The sequence below is a fragment of the Aythya fuligula genome, chromosome 2 (assembly GCF_009819795.1).
Source record: "Aythya fuligula isolate bAytFul2 chromosome 2, bAytFul2.pri, whole genome shotgun sequence".
Classification (NCBI taxonomy): domain Eukaryota; kingdom Metazoa; phylum Chordata; class Aves; order Anseriformes; family Anatidae; genus Aythya; species Aythya fuligula.
Genome location: NC_045560.1, coordinates 61655030 through 61677609, shown reverse-complemented (window position 1 = coordinate 61677609; position 22580 = coordinate 61655030). Strand labels below are relative to the sequence as shown.

General features: G+C 36.9%; 1 protein-coding gene across 5 annotated transcripts in view; it reads left to right on the top strand.

Annotated features, from left to right (window-relative positions):
- The window catches only part of NT5C3A (5'-nucleotidase, cytosolic IIIA), a 28740-nt gene extending 8784 nt beyond the window's left edge, over positions 1–19956 (top strand). For 2 of the 5 annotated variants that reach the window (XM_032182171.1, XM_032182170.1), the window contains exons 2-10: positions 7547–7653; positions 14570–14668; positions 15107–15176; positions 15886–15932; positions 16342–16427; positions 16705–16794; positions 17994–18156; positions 18600–18800; positions 19426–19956. In XM_032182171.1, the coding sequence (XP_032038062.1) occupies positions 7552–7653; positions 14570–14668; positions 15107–15176; positions 15886–15932; positions 16342–16427; positions 16705–16794; positions 17994–18156; positions 18600–18800; positions 19426–19527 (960 nt within the window). In that variant the 5' untranslated portion in view covers positions 7547–7551 and the 3' untranslated portion in view covers positions 19528–19956. Of the gene's footprint in view, positions 1–7111; positions 7190–7546; positions 7654–10222; positions 10274–14569; positions 14669–15106; positions 15177–15885; positions 15933–16341; positions 16428–16704; positions 16795–17993; positions 18157–18599; positions 18801–19425 lie in introns of those variants that run through there. The other 3 variants (XM_032182167.1, XM_032182172.1, XM_032182169.1) reach the window with 3 other exon arrangements.
- The last annotated feature ends 2624 nt before the right edge of the window (positions 19957–22580 follow it).

Genomic DNA, 22580 nt, shown 5'->3' with positions numbered 1-22580 from the left:
TTTGTAGTTTGCATTTTTATTTTTTTCTTCTTCTTACAAGGAGATAAGGGGAGAATCAGCAGCAACTACTTCGTTCCAGGCCTTGGGCTTAATGCAAATTCCATTCTAGGTAATGTTACATGGGACACTTCTAAGGAGCCAAGCACTTGTTTTTAAGCTCTTTCAATGTACGTGCACACAAACAAATACAAAATATTTCATTTTTAAAAAATATGCATGCAAACAGTTTGAAAAATAAAAGTACAATTCGTCAAAATGATATTATTGTGCAAGGTGAGCTTTTGCACATCTGATAGCTAATTAAGAATTTATAAATATACCACAATATCTACGTACTGTTGGTGCTTAGAATTGGATACTGTTTGACGGTATCTTGTAAAAGAATTAGTTGTACCAACAGCCTCATCTTCCATAAAGCATTAGATGCTGTGTAGCAGGAGAGGGAATTGGATCTTTCAAGCAGCCAGGCTTCAGCATCCGTTCTGTTATCATAGCAATGTTAAAGAACATATAAGTACCACTCAAATTCCGAAATTTGAGTTTTGCCAGAAGTGACTTTTTTGTATCTGTGCTCTCCGAAGGAGAATCAATAGGGAGAAGGAAGGATGGAAAGACAAATAATATCTTATTTCTCATGAAAAGTCTCACCTGATACAGATAGGTAGCTGTGGTCTAAAGCAGAGGCCCAGGGAAAGCTTAAGAAGGGGCAAATCATCAAGATTTTTTTTTCCCCAGAATGATTGTCCAGCCTCTGGCTGCTTATGTTTGAGCGAGTGTCTGTAATTTAAGATGAGCTTTTTTCATGACTTCATCCAGTGCCTTTTTAAGGCTGTGTAAACTTACAGTATCACTAGAAAGGAATTCCACATCTTACTGCTTTATGTAATTGTGTGACCTATATAGTGAACAGTCTTTCCTTATTAACCTTTTCTCTGCCATCCTGTCATTTCTTTTCCAGGCTGAAGAATTTTAGTGTATCATTGTATGGAAGCTCTTCATATCATCACTCATCCCTACTGCCCTTCACAGCACTCTTTTCAGTTCTGCTGTATTTCCTGTAAGAGGGAGACTGGAACTGCTTTTGTTATTTCAGTTGCAAGTGCATTATAGATTTATAAGGAGGCTATCCAAAAAGCACTGGTAAGAGTAGGCACCAGTGAAATGTAAATATGATGGCTAAGAAAAAAGGCTCTGTTCTCTTCTTCCCTAAATTGAGTGTCAGAACATTGATTTTCTCTTTCAGTTGTACTGCTTTAGAAGCTATTTGTAAAATTTAAGCATTATATGACTTCTTAATATTGACCTGAGAATCCTTACATTTAGAACAATGTTTTTGTAGTTCCAGGTCTCTGTTTTTGGACTGGGTAAGGGAAGAACTGTTAGAAAAGAACATCGGATGAAATTCTGGCTTGGGTAGGATGCCATTTGTAGAACAATATTTCCAAGATATGTAGTTTCTGATTGAAGATCACTTTGTGATTAGTAAATAATGCATTACTTACGTTTTTCTACAAGAAAAATACCTATTTCAAAGGCTAATTCTAAAAATAAGTAAAAGCAAAGCACGGAGATGAAATATTTCCCCCAATAGACACAAAAGGTTCCTTCCTTGAGCTGTATTCATGGAATTCCAGAATCTTCAGACCTGGTTCTGTATGGTTTGAACCCCATAGATTGTCTCAGAGTGAGACTACATTTTTGCCTGGAGTGCATTAGGAGACAGGATGAGATCACGTCAAATACTGAAAATTCTCGGCTTGTTTACAGAATCACAGAATCACAGAATTTCTAGGTTGGAAGAGACCTCAAGATCATCGAGTCCAACCTCTGACCTAACACTAACAGTCCCCACTAAACCATATCCTTAAGCTCTATATCTAAACGTCTTTTGAAGACTTCCAGGGATGGTGACTCCACCACTTCCCTGGGCAGCCTGTTCCAATGCCTCACAACCCTTTCAGTAAAGAAGTTCTTCCTAACATCTAACCTAAAACTCCCCTGGCTCAACTTAAGCCCATTCCCCCTCGTCCTGTCACCAGGCACGTGGGAGAACAGACCAACCCCCACCTCGCTACAGCCTCCCTTGAGGTACCTATAAAGAGCGATAAGGTCGCCCCTGAGCCTCCTCTTCTCCAGGCTGAACAAGCCCAGCTCCCTCAGCCGCTCCTCATAGGACTTGTTCTCCAGGCCCCTCACCAGCTTCGTCGCCCTTCTCTGGACTTGCTTGAGCACCTCGATGTCCTTCTTGTAGCGAGGGGCCCAAAACTGAACACAGTACTCGAGGTGCGGCCTCACCAGAGCTGAGTACAGGGGGACGATCACCTCCCTAGCCCTGCTGGTCACACTGTTCCTGATACAAGCCAGGATGCCGTTGGCCTTTTTGGCCACCTGAGCACACTGCTGGCTCATATTCAGCCGACTATCCACCATCACTCCCAGGTCCTTCTCTGCCTGGCAGCTCTCCAACCACTCATCTCCCAGCCTGTTTAGTATTAGTTCTACTTAGATTTCTGTAGAGGATTCAAATACTGTATAAAGTGTCAACTTTTATTGTCACAGTTGCTGCAGTTCCTTCTGAGTTTTAGAAATTGTAACACCTCCATGTTCAAGACGTGTGTCTTTATTGCTGTGCACATCCATCAGAACCTCTTGCCCCTATGTTCTGTTATCAAGGCTTCAAGATACCAGGTTAGCAGCGTGTTTGTTGTGTTGATTCCTACTTGAAAGATTTAAAGTGTCTCTTGATTTATCACCAGCAGAAATCTCTGCTTTTAGTGATTTTGTAAACAAAAGAGGAAGGTGCCTTATGGACACTGATGCTGCAGTATCTTTTATTCTCTCATCTCAACAATCAATTCGATATAGAATTGCAAGTCATGGCATCCAATAGGTTTTAAATAGATGCCAAGCCTCTATTCATTTTAGACTTCCAGAACTGCAGAAATTAGTAAAACAAACACCTTATGTAGTGAGACAATGAGGTTAGAATAACTCTAATGTAAGCTTATCATTGTTCATGTTCACTGCTTAAAAGCTGTACTAAGTCCTAATGAAACTCATGCTTCAATATGAATAAATTCTTTTTTTTTTTTTTTGCTGAATTAAAGTGTCTTTATATAGCCTTACTTTTTTAATGAATGACAGTGATTTTATTGAAGTAAAACTTTTTGTGGCATGCAACATCATAATGAGTAAATGACATTAAACATAATGAGAATAAAGAGTTCAGAAGTTTAGCTGTCCCTTGCACCTTGGATTGCATGTGTGAGTGGAGTAGAACAGCACTAATAACTTTCTGTAGTTCAATAGTCATAAATAGTTGGTCTGTAAAAGATCATATTTTCTCTTGTGTCATAAATAAGGGTTGATATTTGAGGTCTAGAAAAATCTGTTGAATATGTAATCTCTATCAAATATGTAATGTGATATACAGTGTTTACCTTCTCAAATCTGTTCTGTGCATGTGTTATTTTTGCCTTTTTAAAAATATAATAGTTGAAAAGCCAAAACACGTTCTCACGTCAAATGGTACCTCTGAATCTTAAAACTGTTCAGGTTAAGATTTTGCTGACCCTCGCCTTCTCAGCATGTGTCTCCTCTGAATTTACTACCATTTAATGAATTCAGACTTTGATATGTTCAAGTATTTGTTATTCTGAAGGCAACACTCTTGCTGTCATTTTATATATTCTGTAGGAGTCCAGAACAAAATCCCTTTTAGAGCACTTTTTCCTAGCAACTGTTATTTGTGCTCTTCCTGTTTCAACAATCCCTTACACATCTGTATTTCTTGTGAGTTAACTCTACAATATACACACACTATCATATACATACATTGTTTTTGTATTGTGTTATACCAGCTCTGAGTATGGCTAGCATTTTTTACACCAAACCTCTGCCAGAAAAGTAAGTTTTATCTAAGATTCCTGCATGGCATCGTTCTAAAGCTTCATTTACCCCAGCTTCATTAAACTGAACATTTTCCTCATAAGGAGGAACAGAGAGGAAAGTGCTGATCTCTTCTCTGCAGTGACCAGCAAGGGGATCGAAGGGATCAACATGAAGCTCTGACAGGGGAGGTTCAGGTGGGAAATCAGGAAAAGGTTCTTCACCAAGAGGGTGGTCGGGTACTGGGACAGGCTCTCCAGGTAATTGGTCACAGTATCAAGCCTGCGCTGGAGTTCAAGAAGCATTTGGACGATATTCTCATACATAGGGTTTGATTTTGGGGTGGTGCTGTGTGGGGCCAGGAGTGGGACTTAATGACCCTTGTGGGTCCCTTCCAACTCAGGAGATTCTGTGATTCTATTATTTATTTACCTTACAGTTGTCATTTACAAATATAAAAGGCTACTGCTGGAACCAGGATGTTGCTCTTCAGCTCAGCTTAATAGGACATGACTAAAAATCCCATTTGAATTCAGTTCCTTTCTCTTGGTTCCTTTCTTCTGCTTGGTTTTGGTACTTGAGTGCTAAGGTTCAGTTAGTTTACCCTGTCTTGTGGAAATTTTATCAAGTAGTTTAATTTGAAAAATACATACCAGGTAAACTTACTAAAAGAGCAAAAATTAGAAAACAGATTCTTAATGTTTAAAAGTGATTCTGCAATAGAACAAGGTTTTGCTGAAGTTGGGCAATATGCTAAATATCCACAGGTGTATTTCAAGTTGTTCAGTTGTACTAGACTCACTAGACAAGATTAAAAGGTAGTAAGCTCATGAAAAGCTCAAGTTTGTACTGTAGATGGCATTCAGTCACCTCTAGTTTCTATAGCAAATACTCCAGTGAACAGAAATTACTCTTAAATCCAACTTTTCTTGATCTCTCAAAATTAATGTTATTTGAAGTATTGAACTCTTAAAGTTTGGCTGATTGCTTATAACCTTATCTGTGCTGCATTCATTTCTTTCCCCAAGGAAACTGGTGAAACTCAGGGCAGAGGAAGTACAGGTAAAAACAGTTTTACTTTGCATTAGACTAAAAACTTCCAGTACCTCACACTCTTTGAGAACATCCTGACTCTGTACAAACCAAGTTCACCTAACACCACCATATAAAGTAGAACCTTTTCACAGTCTTATTTGGGTGACAAATTGTCCAATGTTAAGTGTTGCTCTTTTTGTTTTTAATCTCTTTTTCTGCTTACAATATTCTGCAATTTGTATTCATTTGGCCCATAGCCAAAGGGAGAAGGTTAAAATAGAAGCTATCTGTTGAAATAGCAATACCTCCTCTTTCATCTGTGGCTCTTAAAATATATTTAAATGACCTTCAGTATTGAGGGAGTAGAAATGTCATGCTGAAAGTTGTTTTCCTCTCTTTGAAAAAGAAGTGCTAACTCTAATTCATCTCTTACCATAAGTTAAACACGGTAAATCAAATGCTGAACTGACTCAACTCAGTGGTAGCAGAACATGGTCAATTGAAGCCACTTGTCCTCTCTCAGTAAGTTAAGTAAAGCAGTCAACACAAAGGTTTCTTACAGGTACAGAGACAGTCCTTGTTTGGTCTATGAGAAGTTTCAGATGCTGCATTTTCATTAAAGTGAAAGTATATTGTTATTAGAGATAGTGTAGATGTTTTTCTGAGAATTAGGTGTTGGCTATATTAATGTTTACAGAAATTTTGTTTACGTCATTTTCTAGCTCTTTCACTGATATCCCATTACTACATTTAAAATGCTGTCTAATTAGTCTGGTTTACTGAAAATTAGTCCATAGAAGTTGGATATAATTTCTGCAACTCTTTCCTTCAGTCTTAAATCTCATGCAAATTTAGAAACAAAAGACAAATAAAGGAACAGAATACAGCAGACCTTAACACACATGTTTGGGGCGATCTTTTTCAACTTAAAGAAGAAAGTTGTGTGTATCAGCTGAAGTATTCATTAGCTGCCTCATTGGGCCAAAATACAGCACATGACTGAAAAAACTTAAGTACTTTGTGTCAGTCAGTCTGAGGAAACCCAACAGTACATACCAGCCTACAGCTGGAATGTGGACACACAACATAAATGGATCCCACTGTACCATTGAGAAAAAAGCCCTTTTTGTTGTTTTGCTTTCTTTTTTTGTGCTTTTTTTGTTTTGTTTGGATTTTTTAGATGTAGAAAAACAGCATATCTTGCTTAAAAGGAAATTTCCATAACTAACGTATTTCTAGGATCCTGATAATGTGTTTTGTTTGACAGGGTGTTGGCTTTTTTCATAGCTTAAGGGATTTTGTATTTGCTACACTACTAAGCTGGCCCTGCCTCAGTACCAGCAGTTGCACTGGTCACATTCATGACCACATATAAACTGGCCTGATGTTTGTGGTTTGTTCTAACGGCCTGAAATAGTGATCATAAATCATAAGGTTGAACATGAGTTGTGATATAACATAGGGAAGCTTGTGCTGTTGCTACAGCAGTAGAGTTAACATCGCCCAACACTTCCAAGCATATTCACACGACTTTAAAGCATAAATGATACTAGAAAATACCTCCTTCATCTCTTAAAAAAAGTAAAAAAGATTCATTTTAAATGCATACTCTGTATCACCTAGTTACTGTCTTTGATCTGGCAATATGCCTTATGACAAATTTCTGAAAGCATGCTGAGTTGCCTTGTCACCCAAAAATCCTGACAAACAAGCCTCCTTGATTTCCTGTTCCAGTATTGCATGGATAATTGAAGTCAAAACAAAGATTAAGTAATCAATTTGATGTTTCTACATAAATAAATGCATGCTGTCTTGTAAATAGTAGTGAGACCATATCAAGAAGCCGAAAGCAATTTCTGGTACTCTGCAACAGGAAATTCTAAAATATTTGGGAATATTCTGTAAAACGGTTAAGTAACAAAGTAAACTAATTAGTAAACTAATGCTTTGAAAAAACAAATGCCTTCCTTTGTTGGAGCAGTCCAAATTTGCCTGCTGCATCCATGAAAGTTGCTCATTCAGTGAAGGTCAAAGGTTTTGTTGTTGGTGTACCAGCTGATCAGCTGTGCCCATCAGGCTGCACTGCTGAGCATAACAAACTGCTGTGCATTGCTGATGTGCGTCACAGCACCCTGGGGTTTTGCATGGGGATTAGTCAGGCTGTATTTGGAAACGCCCTCAACTGCACCTTGTGCTGCTATATTAGTGTTTCTCAAGCAAGAGGAATTTTCTTTTGCTTCTGCAGCTGCTCCCGCTAAACCCTCTGGTAAGTGTGCACAGCTTCTGTCAACAGGAGGGACTCTGTTCTGTATTTTAGCCAGCATTATGAGATGAGGCATTACGTATGGTTGTTTATTGTGACAAACTGTATTTTTAAAATATAAATTTGATAGCATAGAGTTGACAACAAGATCTAAGTAGTGAATATATTTACCATTTTTTATTGAATAGGTTAATTTGACTTGCACATTCCTCTACTTTTAAATATGTATTAGAGTAGTCTTAAGTGTGAGTGTTTTCGGAGCAATGTACCATGCATGTCTGCTTTTATTTCTATACAGCAGGAATAGCAAACATATAGCAGACCAATTCTTAAAAGGATTTGGTTGATTTTTGTTGGCAGCCTGTATGCAAGCCCTGCGTCTCTGGACTCTGCTTGCCACCTATGCTGTTGCAGTAGGACAAAATCAAGCACAGAAGAATCAGGAGTGCCCTAAGCTCAACGCACAGGTACTCTCCTTTAAAAGCACAAGAGAAAACACTGTTGTCATGTTTACTGTGAACGCTCTCCTCAGATTTTTATGTTTTGTGTTGTTTTTTTTTTTTTCCAAACTAAATATCAGAATCCACTGTACTAAGTGGAGGAAAAAAAAAAAAAAAAAGAAGATGCAAATAATTAAATAAAACAAAAATTACTTTTAGTATGCATCCTACTTCACTTCTTAAAATAGCTTAGGTAGTGAAGGCATTTCCAGTTATTTCACATAGCCAGTGCTGGATCTCTAGTTTTGCAGGATATTTTTAAGCAACTGTGAAGATATGCAATGTTCTGTTGTTTCAATTCCATAATAAAATTTACTTGATTACTTTTTAGGTAAGTTGTCCTAAGGCTATTTCTTGGCAAAACTACCAATAATGTAACTTCATAATTACTACTTGCTGGAGATTTCTTACCATATTTGAGTTTACATCATATGATCATAAACTGTAGTATGTTCTTGGTTTTGGTAAACAGAAAGCCAAAAACGCCTGTCCTGAGTTCACGTTGTGCTAGCAGACTGCATGATCACTAGTGCAGTTGTGACTAGCTGTGCGTAATGGAGTGATGGATGTGACTGTGCTCTCTTGCAGTAGCTTTTAATGTATCTGCCTAAACGATAGGTGGGGTTGCTGAGAGAAAACTTGCACTCAAGGATCAAAATTCAAGTTGTCTGAATAAAGACATTGATTGATGCATATATGAGCACATGAAGCTCTATTTGAACACATACAGATGGAAGAAAAGATACATACACACTCCTTTACTGTGGCTTTTGCTACGGTCCCAGCCTGGCTTCTTGCATTTCATATCTTGCAAACAGCAGAAGTTACGTTTTGGTAGCTTGTGCCATTTCAAAGGTTTTTAATAAACTTTGTTTTTTAGAGTAAGCGAACGAAAAGAATCTTCAGTAATAATGTCAAAGGGAAAAGGGGATTGGAAAATAAGTCATATATGTAAATTAAGGAACGTTCCCTTTTTCCTAATAATTTCACCAAACTCTTGCTGTCACCAAGAACAGAGATCCAATTTTCTGCACCTTGCCACAGTATCAAATTTCACAGCTATCACTGCTGCCATACCCTGCCTTTTTTTGGTACATGTCCATAAGTAAGTATATATGATAGCTAGTCTCAGACCTTGGAATTGGGCATTTGGGTTCCCAAAATAAACATAATTTATTCTTGGTTTATAGTATTTTACAGCGAAGTTGTCACCATAGGCTAGAATTAAAATTAAAAAATAATTGAGTCCTATCATTTTATCACTTTGATTAGTATTTTTCTTGTTCAGAAATAACATTAATAGTTCCCCCTCCTTGCCAGCTCACCCTTATGTGTCCTCTGTATCATAAGTGAATAGATTTGGAACATACTGTCTAAGTCTAGTCTGAGGCAGGTTTACCAACAAAGTTTAAAAACAAAATGTGTAATAATTGAAAATTTTATTTTTAATATCTTAAATAGGATATTTTTAATACATTTTTGAATGTGAGAACATTCCTTTTTATTATGATTAAGAATCTAGACATGGTACTGAAAACTAGCAAAGTCCTCTATTAATCATTGAGATTTGTAGAGAAGCTCCCTTAATTTTTTATCCAGTTGTGATCCAGGGTGTTTTCGTAGCAGTGCTTTTTGGGAGGCATCTATACTAGATTATTCTTTGTAAAGTAAGAAAAAACTTTGTATATGCCAAGTATCATAGGCATAGGATACAGGGATATCAGTATAAAAATACTTTGCCCCCTTTTATATGTCCTTGTTCAAAGCATTACTTAGAAGACTTTTTTGTATTTGTAGTTATTACAAGTAATATTTCAGGCTGTGTATCTAGATTTTGTTGTGAAATAGGCCATATCTCCGTGTGGTTAAGCTAGCAAGTCATTCATCATCTTGTCCTTCCCTACTTAAAATTACAGGTAGTACAAACTACACAAGGTCCCACAGTTGTCCTTCATATGAAGTTTCTTTTTATCAGTTACTGTTTTAAAGACTGTTATTTCTTTAATTTCTTTTAATCATAGGGACTTATTTTTGTTCTTACTGGGTAGAGGGAGGGAAGTAACTCCTACCTTCAGTGCTCAGTAGGTTCAAAAATGCAACACAGTCTCAACTCACAGAATATGAAGTTATACCTTATGCACAGAATGAGTTAGTAATTACCTAAGATACTTAAACAGAAACACCTACTAGGGCAGCTGTAAACTCTGAATTCATTGAGATAGCTGGATTTCATTTTAGGGATGATCAACAACTCTTGTTTAGCAGTCTGACTGATGTTGTATACATTTCACTGTCTCAAATACTAATAAAATTATGTATATAAGCAGCACCCAAATACAACATAAAAGCAGCTCTGTTAACAGGCTTGCTACCCAATTGTATATAAGAAACTTGTTTCCAAAACAAAAATTAAAAATGGTCTTACAGTAAATACCTTTCCTCTTTATTTAACCCAGCTACATAGGTTTATGTTTCATGTACTAAATGTTATACTCATAACTGGCATTGTTGTAAATGACCATTCTGTGGTTTATAGGACTGGGGGATTTCCACACCAGCGTGAATCCATTACTGTTCATTCGTCAAGGTATGACTATAACATTGTTAACTACAAAAAGAATTTCCTACGTCCTTAGTGCAGTTACCTGCTGTCACAAACAGTCCCATCTTTTTTTATCCTTTTCATAAATCAAACTAAGCTCAACCTTTAAAATAATCTTCAGTTTTATCTTCCTTGCTTCTCTTTGAAAACTCCTTAAAAACCTCAGAGACTAGAAACTTAAATGTTTTTGTAGCCATTGTTATACCAGCCACAAATTATCTTTGGGATTTGTCATCTTCTAACGTGCATTTCAGAAAGATACCTGTCTCTGTGAGCTATTTCAGTAATATATAGATGTCCTTACTATGAAATCAAAACTCTTCTCGCACCTTTATAAATAGGGTCACTTTAAGTGCTTCCATGTGGTATACTTTCAGATGTCACAGTGAAGTATGAATTCCTTTTCCTGTGCTTATATAGTTTTAGTCCTGTATGTAGAAGCTCTTTCTTCCTAAAAGCTTTCTTGCCTTTGCTAAGTGATGTGGAATTTCTTCATTTGGTTGTTCTCCATATATGTTCTTCACAGTCAACTGATTCATCAGAACTGTTGGCATTCTGTATATATTGAGTTGACTCCTAGAGCTTTATTGAGCAACTAATAGAAACACAAATTTGATTACATTACCTGTAGATCTCTTATTAGCTTTATTTCACTCATTGTTCTTTTATCTGTTTTATCAGTTCTTTCCAATATGAATCTGCTTGTCTATTTCAACTTTGAAGAATGGCAAATATGGAACAAAAAGCAACAGCTAGATTGGGCAGAAGTATAAGACATTGGATAAGACAGTTTGTTAGAAAATTGGTGATTGCTTATTAGGTAGTTTCATTTATTTTTAATATGATAAAGCCCAAGTAAAATAATTGCTCCTAATGTTTTGTTGCAGATGTGAATACAAGCAAGTAGGGACCAGGACAGCAGCTGTTTCATCTAACTGTATTTGTCTGGGTGTTTATCAGATGCCATATCCATAGTGAAAACTTGTGAAAGTGCCTCTGGAACTGACTTTTCATGGGTTATACTCATTGCAGAAGACTTTTTTTTTTTTGGAGAGCAAGTTAAAATAACGTGCTCTCCAACTGACTTAAGTTCTTGTGTAGAAATGAAAAAAAAGTGTTAGCAAATAAATACACTACAAAAACTGATTTTGAGTAGGATTATCGGTTTACAACATCAAAGCAGGAAACTTTCTTAATATTCAAAATCTTAAGCAATATCTTGTTGAACATCATCTACTGAATTCTTTACGAAGGGTGGTTTTTGTAACGTTACTACAAAAACTTACAAAAGGTCTCAGTCTGAAGCAAAACACTAGCAAGCAATCCAGCTTTCCTCATACAGGCTCTCCCTCTGATCTCTTCATCACCACCAACATCTGTTCAGTTTAAATCAGTTGCATTATGAAGTCTGTTGCTTAGTTTCTAAGTAAAACAAGTAATGTTTGAACTACTTCTTACAAAAGGACACATTTAGATTTCACTTTGTTTGATTTTTGCATTCCAAGTCTAAAAACATATATACAATTTGCCTCCCAAAAGTCAAAGGAATTAGATTAGTCAATTCACATTAGTCAAGAATTACAAAACAGTCAAATTACTTTATCTTTCATTACAGAAAACAAGCACTGTATACCCACCAAATAACTAGCATGGTTTGTTTTGTTTACCAGCACTATACAAAATACAAAAGAAATACTGTAACATACCTTTAAAGAGTTGCAGGTTGTTAATGCTTTCTCTAATGTGACTAGATCCATTGACATACTTCTGCTGATAACTGTGAGTTAACATCTATAAATGCTTTGCAGACATGTATCTTAACGGATGAGGGCATTCTTTAATAGGTGTCTATCAGGAAGATATTTTACGGTTATTAGCTTTCTCAGTGATTCCCAATCTGGGATGTAGCTGACAGCTGGAGGCTAACCAAGGTGTACCTTTTTTGAATTTGCTGTGCCAATAATGAAAGTAACAAGGCACGGCAGACACACAGAAGAAAACAATTATCTTGGATTAGAAGGCACCACTACTACAGAAAGGGTCTTTGCCTTAGGATATTTCTCACATCTATGGGAAACAAGGACAAACTTAAATCTTCCAAACTAAATAAAAGAAATGTGGTTTCTTTCTTTATGAGGCTTATAAGACAGAAGAGGTAGTAAATACCCTGCCATGACTGTAGAATTTTTGTCAAGTACTCTGGTATGAGGAAAACTTCTTGGATGGGTAGTAGAAAACCTTGAAAAATTATCAGAGACTCATTATTAGGATTTTAGAAGGATCTCTGTTTTCGTTAATGTCTCTGTGGTTATCAGACAGAAAGTGACCATAAGCATACAAGGAATTAGAAATATTTGTTATATTTTACAAATAGGAGCATTGATGTGGAAGAAAATGTACAATTCAGCAAAATTAAATGTAAAATTCAACACTTTGTGCAACTATCTGTTTCTACCTCGGTGTAATTTTGAGAAGGATATTTGGTGATAGTGATTCAAATTCAGTTGGTGATTACCATGCTATGTCTGGCAAAGGAATTATCTGAAAGACACAGGCCAATGTAGCCCTTCAGCTGAGGCCATTTCAGAGCAGAATGGTACCAGTTAGGGATGCTATTCAAGAACAGTATGGTTCAAATGGATGGGCCAGGACAACGTCAAGAATTGCCTGAGTTGTGGAAAAATGTGCTCTGTAAAAGAAGACTGAAGCAACTGAGGTTCTTTAGGTCAGGAAGGAGAGAAAAATATCCAAGTGAGAGCCTGTGAAAAAGAGTACTTTTCTCCAAGTTGAATGAGCTAAAATTACAGGAAGAATGGTTAGACATAGATTAAGCAAACTTTACTGAGTGTAAAGATAGTTGAGCACAAAAATATGTTGTTGGGGGAAATAAGAAATATGTGAGCGGAGGTTTTGAGAAATGCATTAGAAAAATATCTGCTGAGAATGATATGGCTGGAATAGTTTGCTCCTCACTGAGGGCAGAGCGGAGTGAGACAATATTTAACAATACCACCAGCTCCTTTTCCCGACACATAAGGATGTTTGCCATTACAAAGGCATGTGTTTACAAGACTTTTAAGAGACTAAAATGTCATCTTTTTCCTAGAGGACAACCTAACTGCAGTTTGAATGTGAGTTGGTTACTTGTGAACAATAGGCTTAGTAGCATCAAGAGCAGGAAGAAATAGTGTTGTGTGACGTAAAAATAATTGGTCATATTCTCATATGAACTCTGGTAGTTCCAGAAATATGTCAGGAGATTATAGCTTAAGAAAGACTACATACTTTTATTTAAAAAAAAAAAAAAAAAAAAAAAAAAAGGAGGAAGAAAGAAAAAGAAAATTCGAATGACCAGAACGTGAAAAATGTAATTCATCTATGTCATTATCTCTGAAGTTCTACAGACAGAAAATAAAATTTACTACTCATAAATGCCTGCATACAGAGCTTGCAAGTGTCTGAAGCCTTTGCTGTAGAAACAGTCCATAAGATTATAAAGGAAGGAAATACATACTAAATTTGGAAATTTCTGTTAGTAAGTTGTCTATTACCATTTCTGCAAGGTTGAAGACAAACTTCTAAAGCAAAAAGCAGGTTTTGTTTTGGGGGAGGAGGGTTGTTTGTTTGTTTGTTTGTTTAAGCCAAATTTACCATTTATTAGAGTATTCAGGCAAAGTTCAAAAGGCATATGTAGTGTGATACTATGTTCAGAACTATGCATTAAAATAGGTAACGGAAAACAGTTGATAGACTGGCTAGTGACCAAGAATTACTATGTGACCTTGTTGCACTGGAGTACATGGTTGAAACCTTACGCAGCATTCTTAACAATAGAATGAGTCTCTAAAATCAGCCTGTCTCCTTTTCTGTATTGGAAGCTTAAGGGTATATTAATCGCACAAAGAGGTAGTTTTAATATGTGCCATCTCTCAGTGATCTAATTCAACCACAAGTTGACTCCATGCATCCCATTTCTATCCATGTCTGTTACATCCTACAAATACAATCATCTGTTCCGTGAGTGTCAGTTTATTGCGTAATCTGATATTAGGAAAAGGAACAAAAACACATGTTGAAAACAAACAAAAACTATATGCAGTAATCAATTCCAGAGAATTTTCTATTTCTTCTCATTCTAACTTGCCTTCCTATCCTGAGTATGTCATAGTGTCACATGAAACGGTTTATAAATGCAGATCTTCCAGTCTGATGGCTAGCAGGTATTGCCTATTAAGTTTTCTTCTGTAGGTATATTTCTGTCTTTGTTCTTACTCTTCACAGATGCCAGAATTTCAGAAGAAGACTGTCCACATTAAGGACCCAGGGAGAGTAGAAGAGATTATCTGTAGCCTCATCAAAGGTGGAGCTGCAAAACTTCAGGTAAAAATAATAAGAGCTGTAATGTGTTCAGAATGAAAGTAATCATATGACTTTTGCTGTGCACCAAAAATTCTAATATATATATATTTGCATATAAAACAAGTAATCTTTCAAGTTATCTTCAAAACTTAGACATCTGTTAACTCTGTTAATAGACCTTGCTGATTCAACTGTAATTCATCCAGATGATAGTTAAGTAAATGGTATAAACATATAAGATTAGTAATTTCAGGAAATACTCTGACCAAAGAAATTAGAAAAACAACTTTCTTGGAAAAAATTATGGGATATTCTAGCTTACCTTACAGTAAAACAGAGATTTCTGTGACAGATATGCTACTCAGCTGCATCTGTTGTTGATCATTCAGAATTTCTATCCATTCTTTATTTTGTCCCTCCGTGTTGTAAGACAGTTTTGCTTTTTCTTTCCTTAAATAGATTATTACAGATTTTGATATGACTTTAAGTAGATTTTCCTACAATGGAAAAAGATGTCCAACTTGTCATAGTGAGTACTTTTTTTTTTTTTTAATATGGATTGGTTGTTACTCCTTTCAGTTTTCCCTAGAATTTAATTTTCTATACAACTTATTCCCTAATATATGAGATCTTATATTGACCTGTTACAAAGGCTGTACATCCTAATAAAGTATTACAGTGCCTGTGTGGCTTTATGCATATATATATATTTTAATCACAGTCAGTGTGAACTAAAATCAGATAAGCTGTCATTCACAATTATAAACTAAGTTCTAAACTATGAGTTATTAATGGCTAGATATGGTAGGGTTGACTTATATTGTTCAAGAGCCAGTAACAGCCCCAACACCTCTGAGAATCAGTTAGTAGACTACTTGGAATGCTTGATGTTTTTATCCTGTACCCTTTTAGAATACTTGTAAATTATATATTTACTAATAAATAGGGGATCCTAAAATATATAGGATGTCTGATAATGATTTCAGTAACAATTACTTCTCAATAAATAATAGGCTTGTAATTTACTTTCTAATATGAGGGAAGGATTGTGATATCATCATGCTTGTGAAGAAAAATGTTCCTTTTACTGGTTATTGGTAAGAAAAGTTCTGAGGAAACAGTAGTATGCTGTCAAACACCATATTCTATGTATTATTGCAGTCATTTACAGTGTATTGCAGTACTAAAGGAAAAGAAATACAATGTTTTGTTTACCACTTTTTTTTCCACCCCTCCAGACATCATTGATAACTCTAAACTCATCACAGAGGAATGTCGGAAAAAGGTAAATAGAAAACATACAAGCTGCTTGTTTGTTGTACAGAGAACTGGTTTTATTCCCTGGCTGTACCGCATGTTGATTTACACAGTACTACAGGACGAGTCATCCTTTCAAATCCTTGAAGCTCTGAGAGCTTTCTTGCTGACTGTAAGGTATCCAATCACTAACAGAAGTGAACAGAAATACTTCTGTTCTTGATAGTAGCATATAGTTTAGTTTAACAGAATCAGTTTTTTCTCCTTACATATATTAACAATTTAACCTTTTGTCTGTACAAAGAGTATTTCAGATTTCATTTTATCTAAATAATGTAACTGGAATAAAATTAAGTTATTTTGATTGGTTAGACCAAATATGAAGTGTTATGTTATAAAGATACATTAAACATCTGTGTTGGTTTTTTTGTCTTCAGTTACTGCAGCTGAAAGAAACATATTATGCTATTGAAATTGACCCAACCCTCACTATTGAAGAAAAATACCCATATATGGTAGAATGGTAAGAGACATTTCCCATCTTCAAGTTGTACTAAAATTATATTTAATACCTTTTTTAAAACAGATTAATGGCAGTATGTAGCTTTAGCTAATGCATTAACTGAATTAATCTCTGAGTGTTACATAATAGCTGTTGTTTTTTTGTTGTTGTTGTTTTGTTTTTTTTTGCTGTTAACTTGAATGAGCAAGAATTAAACACAGGATGCTTTTTAATCACAAGATTTAATGACCGGTGAATTTTCATAAGTTGTCCAACATATTTTTTGTTTATGTTCTAGGTACAATAAATCTCATGCATTACTCATTGAACAAGGCTTAGAAAAGGATAAGTTTGCAGAAATTGTGAGGGAATCTGATGTTATGCTGAAGTAAGTTCCTATTGATTTGAACAATACTGTTTAGAAACATTTTACGTAGATTTTTACTGTGTGTTTGGACAGTGAAAAAAATGAGAATGCAATACATTATTCTTGGACATAGTGAGTGCTTCATGCTCCCCCTTATTTATATTTTGTAGATAAATGCCTGTGATGATGACAGCATATATTTCATCCTCTTGAAATTGCACTGGTGTCTTTTTATTTTTTTCTTAAAGGGGAATGTAGAATTCAACTTTATTGCTTTAAAAAAAAATATTACCTGTAGTAATTTTATATGAGATAAAAATGCAGGGACTTGAGGAACATTTTTCTTGATGTTATTAAATAATGTACTTCCTCAATGGTTAAAGGCAATTTTAAATGCCAGCAAAATACTTGCTTGAAACGTGCTCTGTGCTGTGGCTTCTATCTCTTTTAAAGTTCTCTAATCTGTGAATTTTTGAATAGTGGAATGGGATGTTAAAACTTAGCTTGTGAAATTGTTCACCATGCTGACTGAATTTTTCTCCTTTGCAAAACTAGTAAGCAAGCACACAGTCTGCAGCTACGTGAAAGTCTAAGTCCATGTGGATTGAATCTTCATTCACAAGCTAAAATTTCCTCAAGAACCTTCATAATAATAATAAAAAAATTCTACCATTCAGTGTCTGCAGAGAAGTGTACAGAGATACTATCTTATTCTTGGAATACTGTACATAGTTTTGATTTGGGTAATGAAAACTAAAAAGTTTTCAGGAAAGAGTTGACAAGAATGTTTTCAGGATTTTAAACCAACAAACTCCAAAATCCTAGCTTTATATTTATTATTATTTATTTTTTTTTTGTTAATGACTCCGCTAGCAAGTCAAACATTTAAGCAGTAAAGATGAAAAGGAGATGTGCAGCCTGATGATAGCTAGAAAGAGTTCCACTACAGGCTTGATTAAGATGGTTGAGGGTGTGAGGGGGCAGATTATGCTGACCAAAACCAAACATTTTGAAACAGCAATTTTTTCCTAAAACTACATGCTTTGTGTTAGGTTGATGGTTCTTGCTAACCTAAAGAGGTGAGGCAAAGGAAACGAAGACAAATTCTCCGTGAAAACTATACTGTTTTCTAAATATGATGTAATGTTTTCTGCAAACTGGGACCTTTCTTGTTTTTTTTTTCTTGGAGATTTGACTTATATTTACATCCTTTTTTGCAGAGAAGGATATGAGAACTTCTTTGATAAACTCAGTGAACATAATATCCCCGTGTTCATATTTTCTGCCGGGATTGGGGACATTCTTGAGGAAGTTATCCACCAGGCTGGAGTCTACCATTCTAATGTCAAAGTGGTTTCCAATTTTATGGATTTTGATGAAAATGTATGTATGCATGACTATCTGCAGGATTTAAGGGCTATTTTTATATACTACAAGATGAACATTTTAATACAACAGTTGTAGCCATCTGCCCTGCTTTATATGAAATGAGAATTGCTTACTCAGCACACTCCCAAGTGAACAGTCAAACAGAGGATAATAGTTCAAACACTGTTAGCGTGGTGTGACTCAGATACCATTCATTGCCTTTAATGATAGCCTCACACTCAGCCCAGTACACCTTTACTGCTCCTCCAAGCAGGGAGGATCACTGACTTTTTAGTCTTAAAAGTGCTATTACAGTCATTCCATTGTTTAACAGTAATTTATCTTTTTCATAATTAAAGATTAAACATATTTCAAAAGTAATACCTATTTAATTCTAGATGCTATTTTGTCTGCATAATACTAGAAATAACTTCAGTGTTTGTTTATTTGTTTTATAGGGAATATTAAGAGGATTTAAAGGAGAATTGATTCATGTTTACAACAAGCATGATGGTGCCTTGAAGAATACAGAGTATTTCAAACAGCTAAAAGACAACAGTAATATAATACTGCTGGGTGATTCCCAAGGAGACTTGAGCATGGCAGATGGAGTAGCAAATGTTGAGCACATTCTTAAAATCGGATATCTCAATGATAAAGTAAGTAACCTGACATACTTGTAAGCTTTGAGTGAAATATTGTGAACTAGCAACAGGTTCATTGTAATAAGCATCAAATATCAAAACAAGTGTTTGACCCATACTTGTTTTGGAATCTCAACGTTTTTCGTGGATTTCATATTTATGGTTCCCTGCCACTCCTGCCTTTCAATACCGGATTGATAATTGAGCAAAACTGTAGTCTTCCAAATAACAAATTCAGTCCATGACATTTATTTTATTTTCTTTGGAGACAGAGAAATGGGTGTTTGGCAAGTGATAATGCACATACATTCGCATTCAGGAGAGAAAACTCGTTTTCTTTTTCTTCTCTGCCTTTTGGGAAAATGAGAAAGCACTGGGCAGAGGGGTGGGTTGTTAGTTTGTTTGTTTTTCCTGGTATCTGTACATGTGAGAACCTAGAATAAATGTGAGGTTAATCCTGAAACGTGAACACAGTTAATGTCACATTACTCCTACTCTCTGTCATCCTTATATGAATGATACCTATTTACATGGCTCATTTCCTGAACTTGGTGGAAAGATTGGCAGTATTTTAAGACAAAAATATCTTTTAATATTCTACAACTAAGTGCATCTTTCTCTTTATCCCTTCTGCCATTAGGTAGATGAACTTTTGGAAAAATATATGGATTCTTATGATATTGTCTTGGTGAAAGATGAATCCCTGGAAGTTGCCAACTCTATCCTACAGAAAATCCTGTAAATTGCAGTCTCAGGACACTCCATTCCTTCGAGAAGGCAACTGGACAGAAGAGCACACATGCTATCTTAAGTGTCTATTACTCATTGACAGAACTGTTTAATTTAAAACTTTTATCTTCATTTTGGTATTTTGACGTATATATGGTGCCCATTGTCAACTAGAAGCTCCTTTTACTGCTGTTATGCTGTTCTTTGTCTCACACTCCTGTTACGACTGATTTAAATTGGATTTATAGATGTGATAAACTGCTCCTGATGGGATACTGTGGCTTACTGTCTTTTTAATCAGGCATTTCAGAAGAGCATTTTAGCAAATGTGACTATTTTGTAAAACTGAAGATGTAAACATTCTGTGAATAAGCAGTGTACACAGGTTTGTTTTGCCTTTTCTTCTTTCAAAGAAAATATCTTGGTATCAGCTATACTCATATGCTACAGACTGTCACAGAATTTTTTCATACATGTTTTCTTCAGTACAAATGCTTCATTCACCCAGTTCAGACAAAGTGTTCCCTATTAACAGATTTGTGTATCATTACAAAATATTTTGTATCCTTACTGTTTCTTTAATCTCTGTGGAATGGGAGAATAATACTGTTATAAGTCAGTATACCTGAAAGTTTCTCATCCTTGTAGGTAGCTTTTACATACCAGCTCTTACATCTTTTCAGATCTTATTCTCTCTACTGCTCCAATTCCAGCCTGCTGTTTCACGTCAAAGCTAGCATGACTTGTCTAAAGTAATCTCTCTTGCAGTTCTCAGTGAGCTGCTCCAAACAGAAAATCAAGGCAAAGCTAGATCTTAATCTTGGATTTTAAAAGCTGATTTAGCCGTCTTAAAAAATCAGGTTTTCTTACAACCAGCTCTATGCCTCAGGAGCAGTTAAGGACCACCTTTCCAAACCTTAGGCTGGCTTTAAGTTACAGTTCCACTCTTCACAAACTGTAAGCAGGGGCATCAGTACGGCATCTAGCTGCTCTAGCTTTATTATCCAAATCCTCTTTTTAAACATCTACTGAATCTTCAGAAAGTACTTCCTTGGTATTGAACATGTTACAGTACCTCTCAGCATCATCTACAGGATGATGCAGCTTGATGTAACCACAGCTTGTAAAGCTTACTCTGGTAGATACATTGCGGAGAAGGTAAGGATGGCGTTGAGACCTTGGTCCTAAGGGGTCTCAGCTGTATTAGCTCTACTCTTTAGTAAAACAGTGGCAATCAGACAACTTTCCCTAACATGCAGTATAGGGATTCTTCCCCCTTTGCTTTCTTCTACACCCAGCAGGAATGGTGCCACCTTCCATTCCCTGAGGAATTGAAGTGAAAACACAGGAGAGCCTAGATCTGCTTTCTCTCCCACTAGCAAGTCATACACATCTCAAAAAATGTACTCATTCCTGTTCAGCCTAAGTGCTAAGTAGCACCAGTTGTTTGTGTTGGTTTTTCTTTTCCCCAAAGCCAGAAAATTTCTGTCAGTACACCTGCTAGAACTTTTCCAAGAAGGCTAGATAGTGTTGTTTGCTTACCCCAACTCTGCATCCACTGCAGTAATTGAAATTAAATCATCCACACATTTTGAATGGATGGCAGAGTCTTGATACACAATCCGAAGTAGCGTGAGCGTTCTTTCATAATCACATCTCACATGATGTCCTCAATTACACAGGACTCCTTGTATACAATCTACAGTCATGTTGTTCCCTCCTCCTGACGCTAGGGGCAGCTGCATCCCCAAAAGCAGGAGCCTTAGAAGCCATCTATTTGGGCAGAAAAACATTTAAACCAGAAGATGCCTGAAGAGAGGATAGGGTCTTGGCTGCCTTCCACTTGAGTCACGACTAAGGCAGCAGCAGACTGGGAGAGCTGAAAGCGCCCTGGCGGTGCCAGTGACACCAGGAGACAGGAGCAGCTGCCTCAGCCTTGGCCTGCCAGGAGCCCATCAGCCAGAGCCAGGCAACAGGGAGGGCTTGAAAGCAGCAGCAACAGCTGCAGCATCAGCAGAGCCACTGCTCTCTCCCATACACACAAGGCCGAGAGCCCAGCAGCAACAGGTGCTGCAGCTGATGGTACTGACAGGAGCAAAGACTGCCCAGGTGGGAGATACAGTGCAGGGAGAGCTGAAGGTGAGAATGACTTGCAGAAGTGAGGCTGAGCAGGGGAGCTGCTGCAGCTGCATGGGGTGGAGGAAGGCACAGGCCAGGGCGGCAGTTTGGGGTGTAGCAGAGTGCCTTGGAGCAGCCTGGCACAGAGCAGCTTTGTGCAAGTAGTTACAGAAGAACAGGAGGAAGTCTACTGTAAGACATCAACAATATTGGGACAGGACAGGCCTGCAGGCACCCCTAACACACAGCAGGGATCGAAGGACATTCCTCACTGCACAATGGTTTGCATTTTCTCCCTTTCCTCTCCTGCTTGGATGTGCCATCAAACCAAGCTTCACACACAGTCCATGTGGCCTCTCCCTCCCCAGCCCATTCACCCAGGCCAGAGAGAAAGGCAGGATGGTCTCATGCCAAACTTGAAGGAAGAAAGCATCCTTCTGTGCTGTCATCTTCTGCCAGCGCTACAACTTCAGCACTCCAGGCAAGAAGAGCAGGGTGATGCTATGTATGAATCCCCCAGGACCTCAGCCTGAGGTGCCTGCTCAGCAGTGCTATCTGCAGTACCCTGGGCATCGCCGGACTTTTAGGGAATGCCACAGCATCTACAGGAAAGGTCAGCAGACAATTTCTGCAACGGTCCATGTATTGGGTTCGGGTTTAGGCACCCATATTTATATTATTTAGGCACTCGATTTATATATTAGCTGAGCTAACATCAGAGGGGGGGGCAGGTTTTTGGTATTTCTCTGTTTGGGTGTTGTTTTTAAAAACAAGTTATCATGCTGGATGGGTTTTTTGTCATAGCTGCCAAGTAGAAGTCCAAAAGGCAAAGGCCTCCTGAAAAACGCCGAGGTGTTTGGATGCACTGCTTACTCAACCAGTCTCCAGGTGCAAGGGGCTAATTACCAGGCATTACTCCAATAGTTTACACTGGGACAAGTTTTTCCA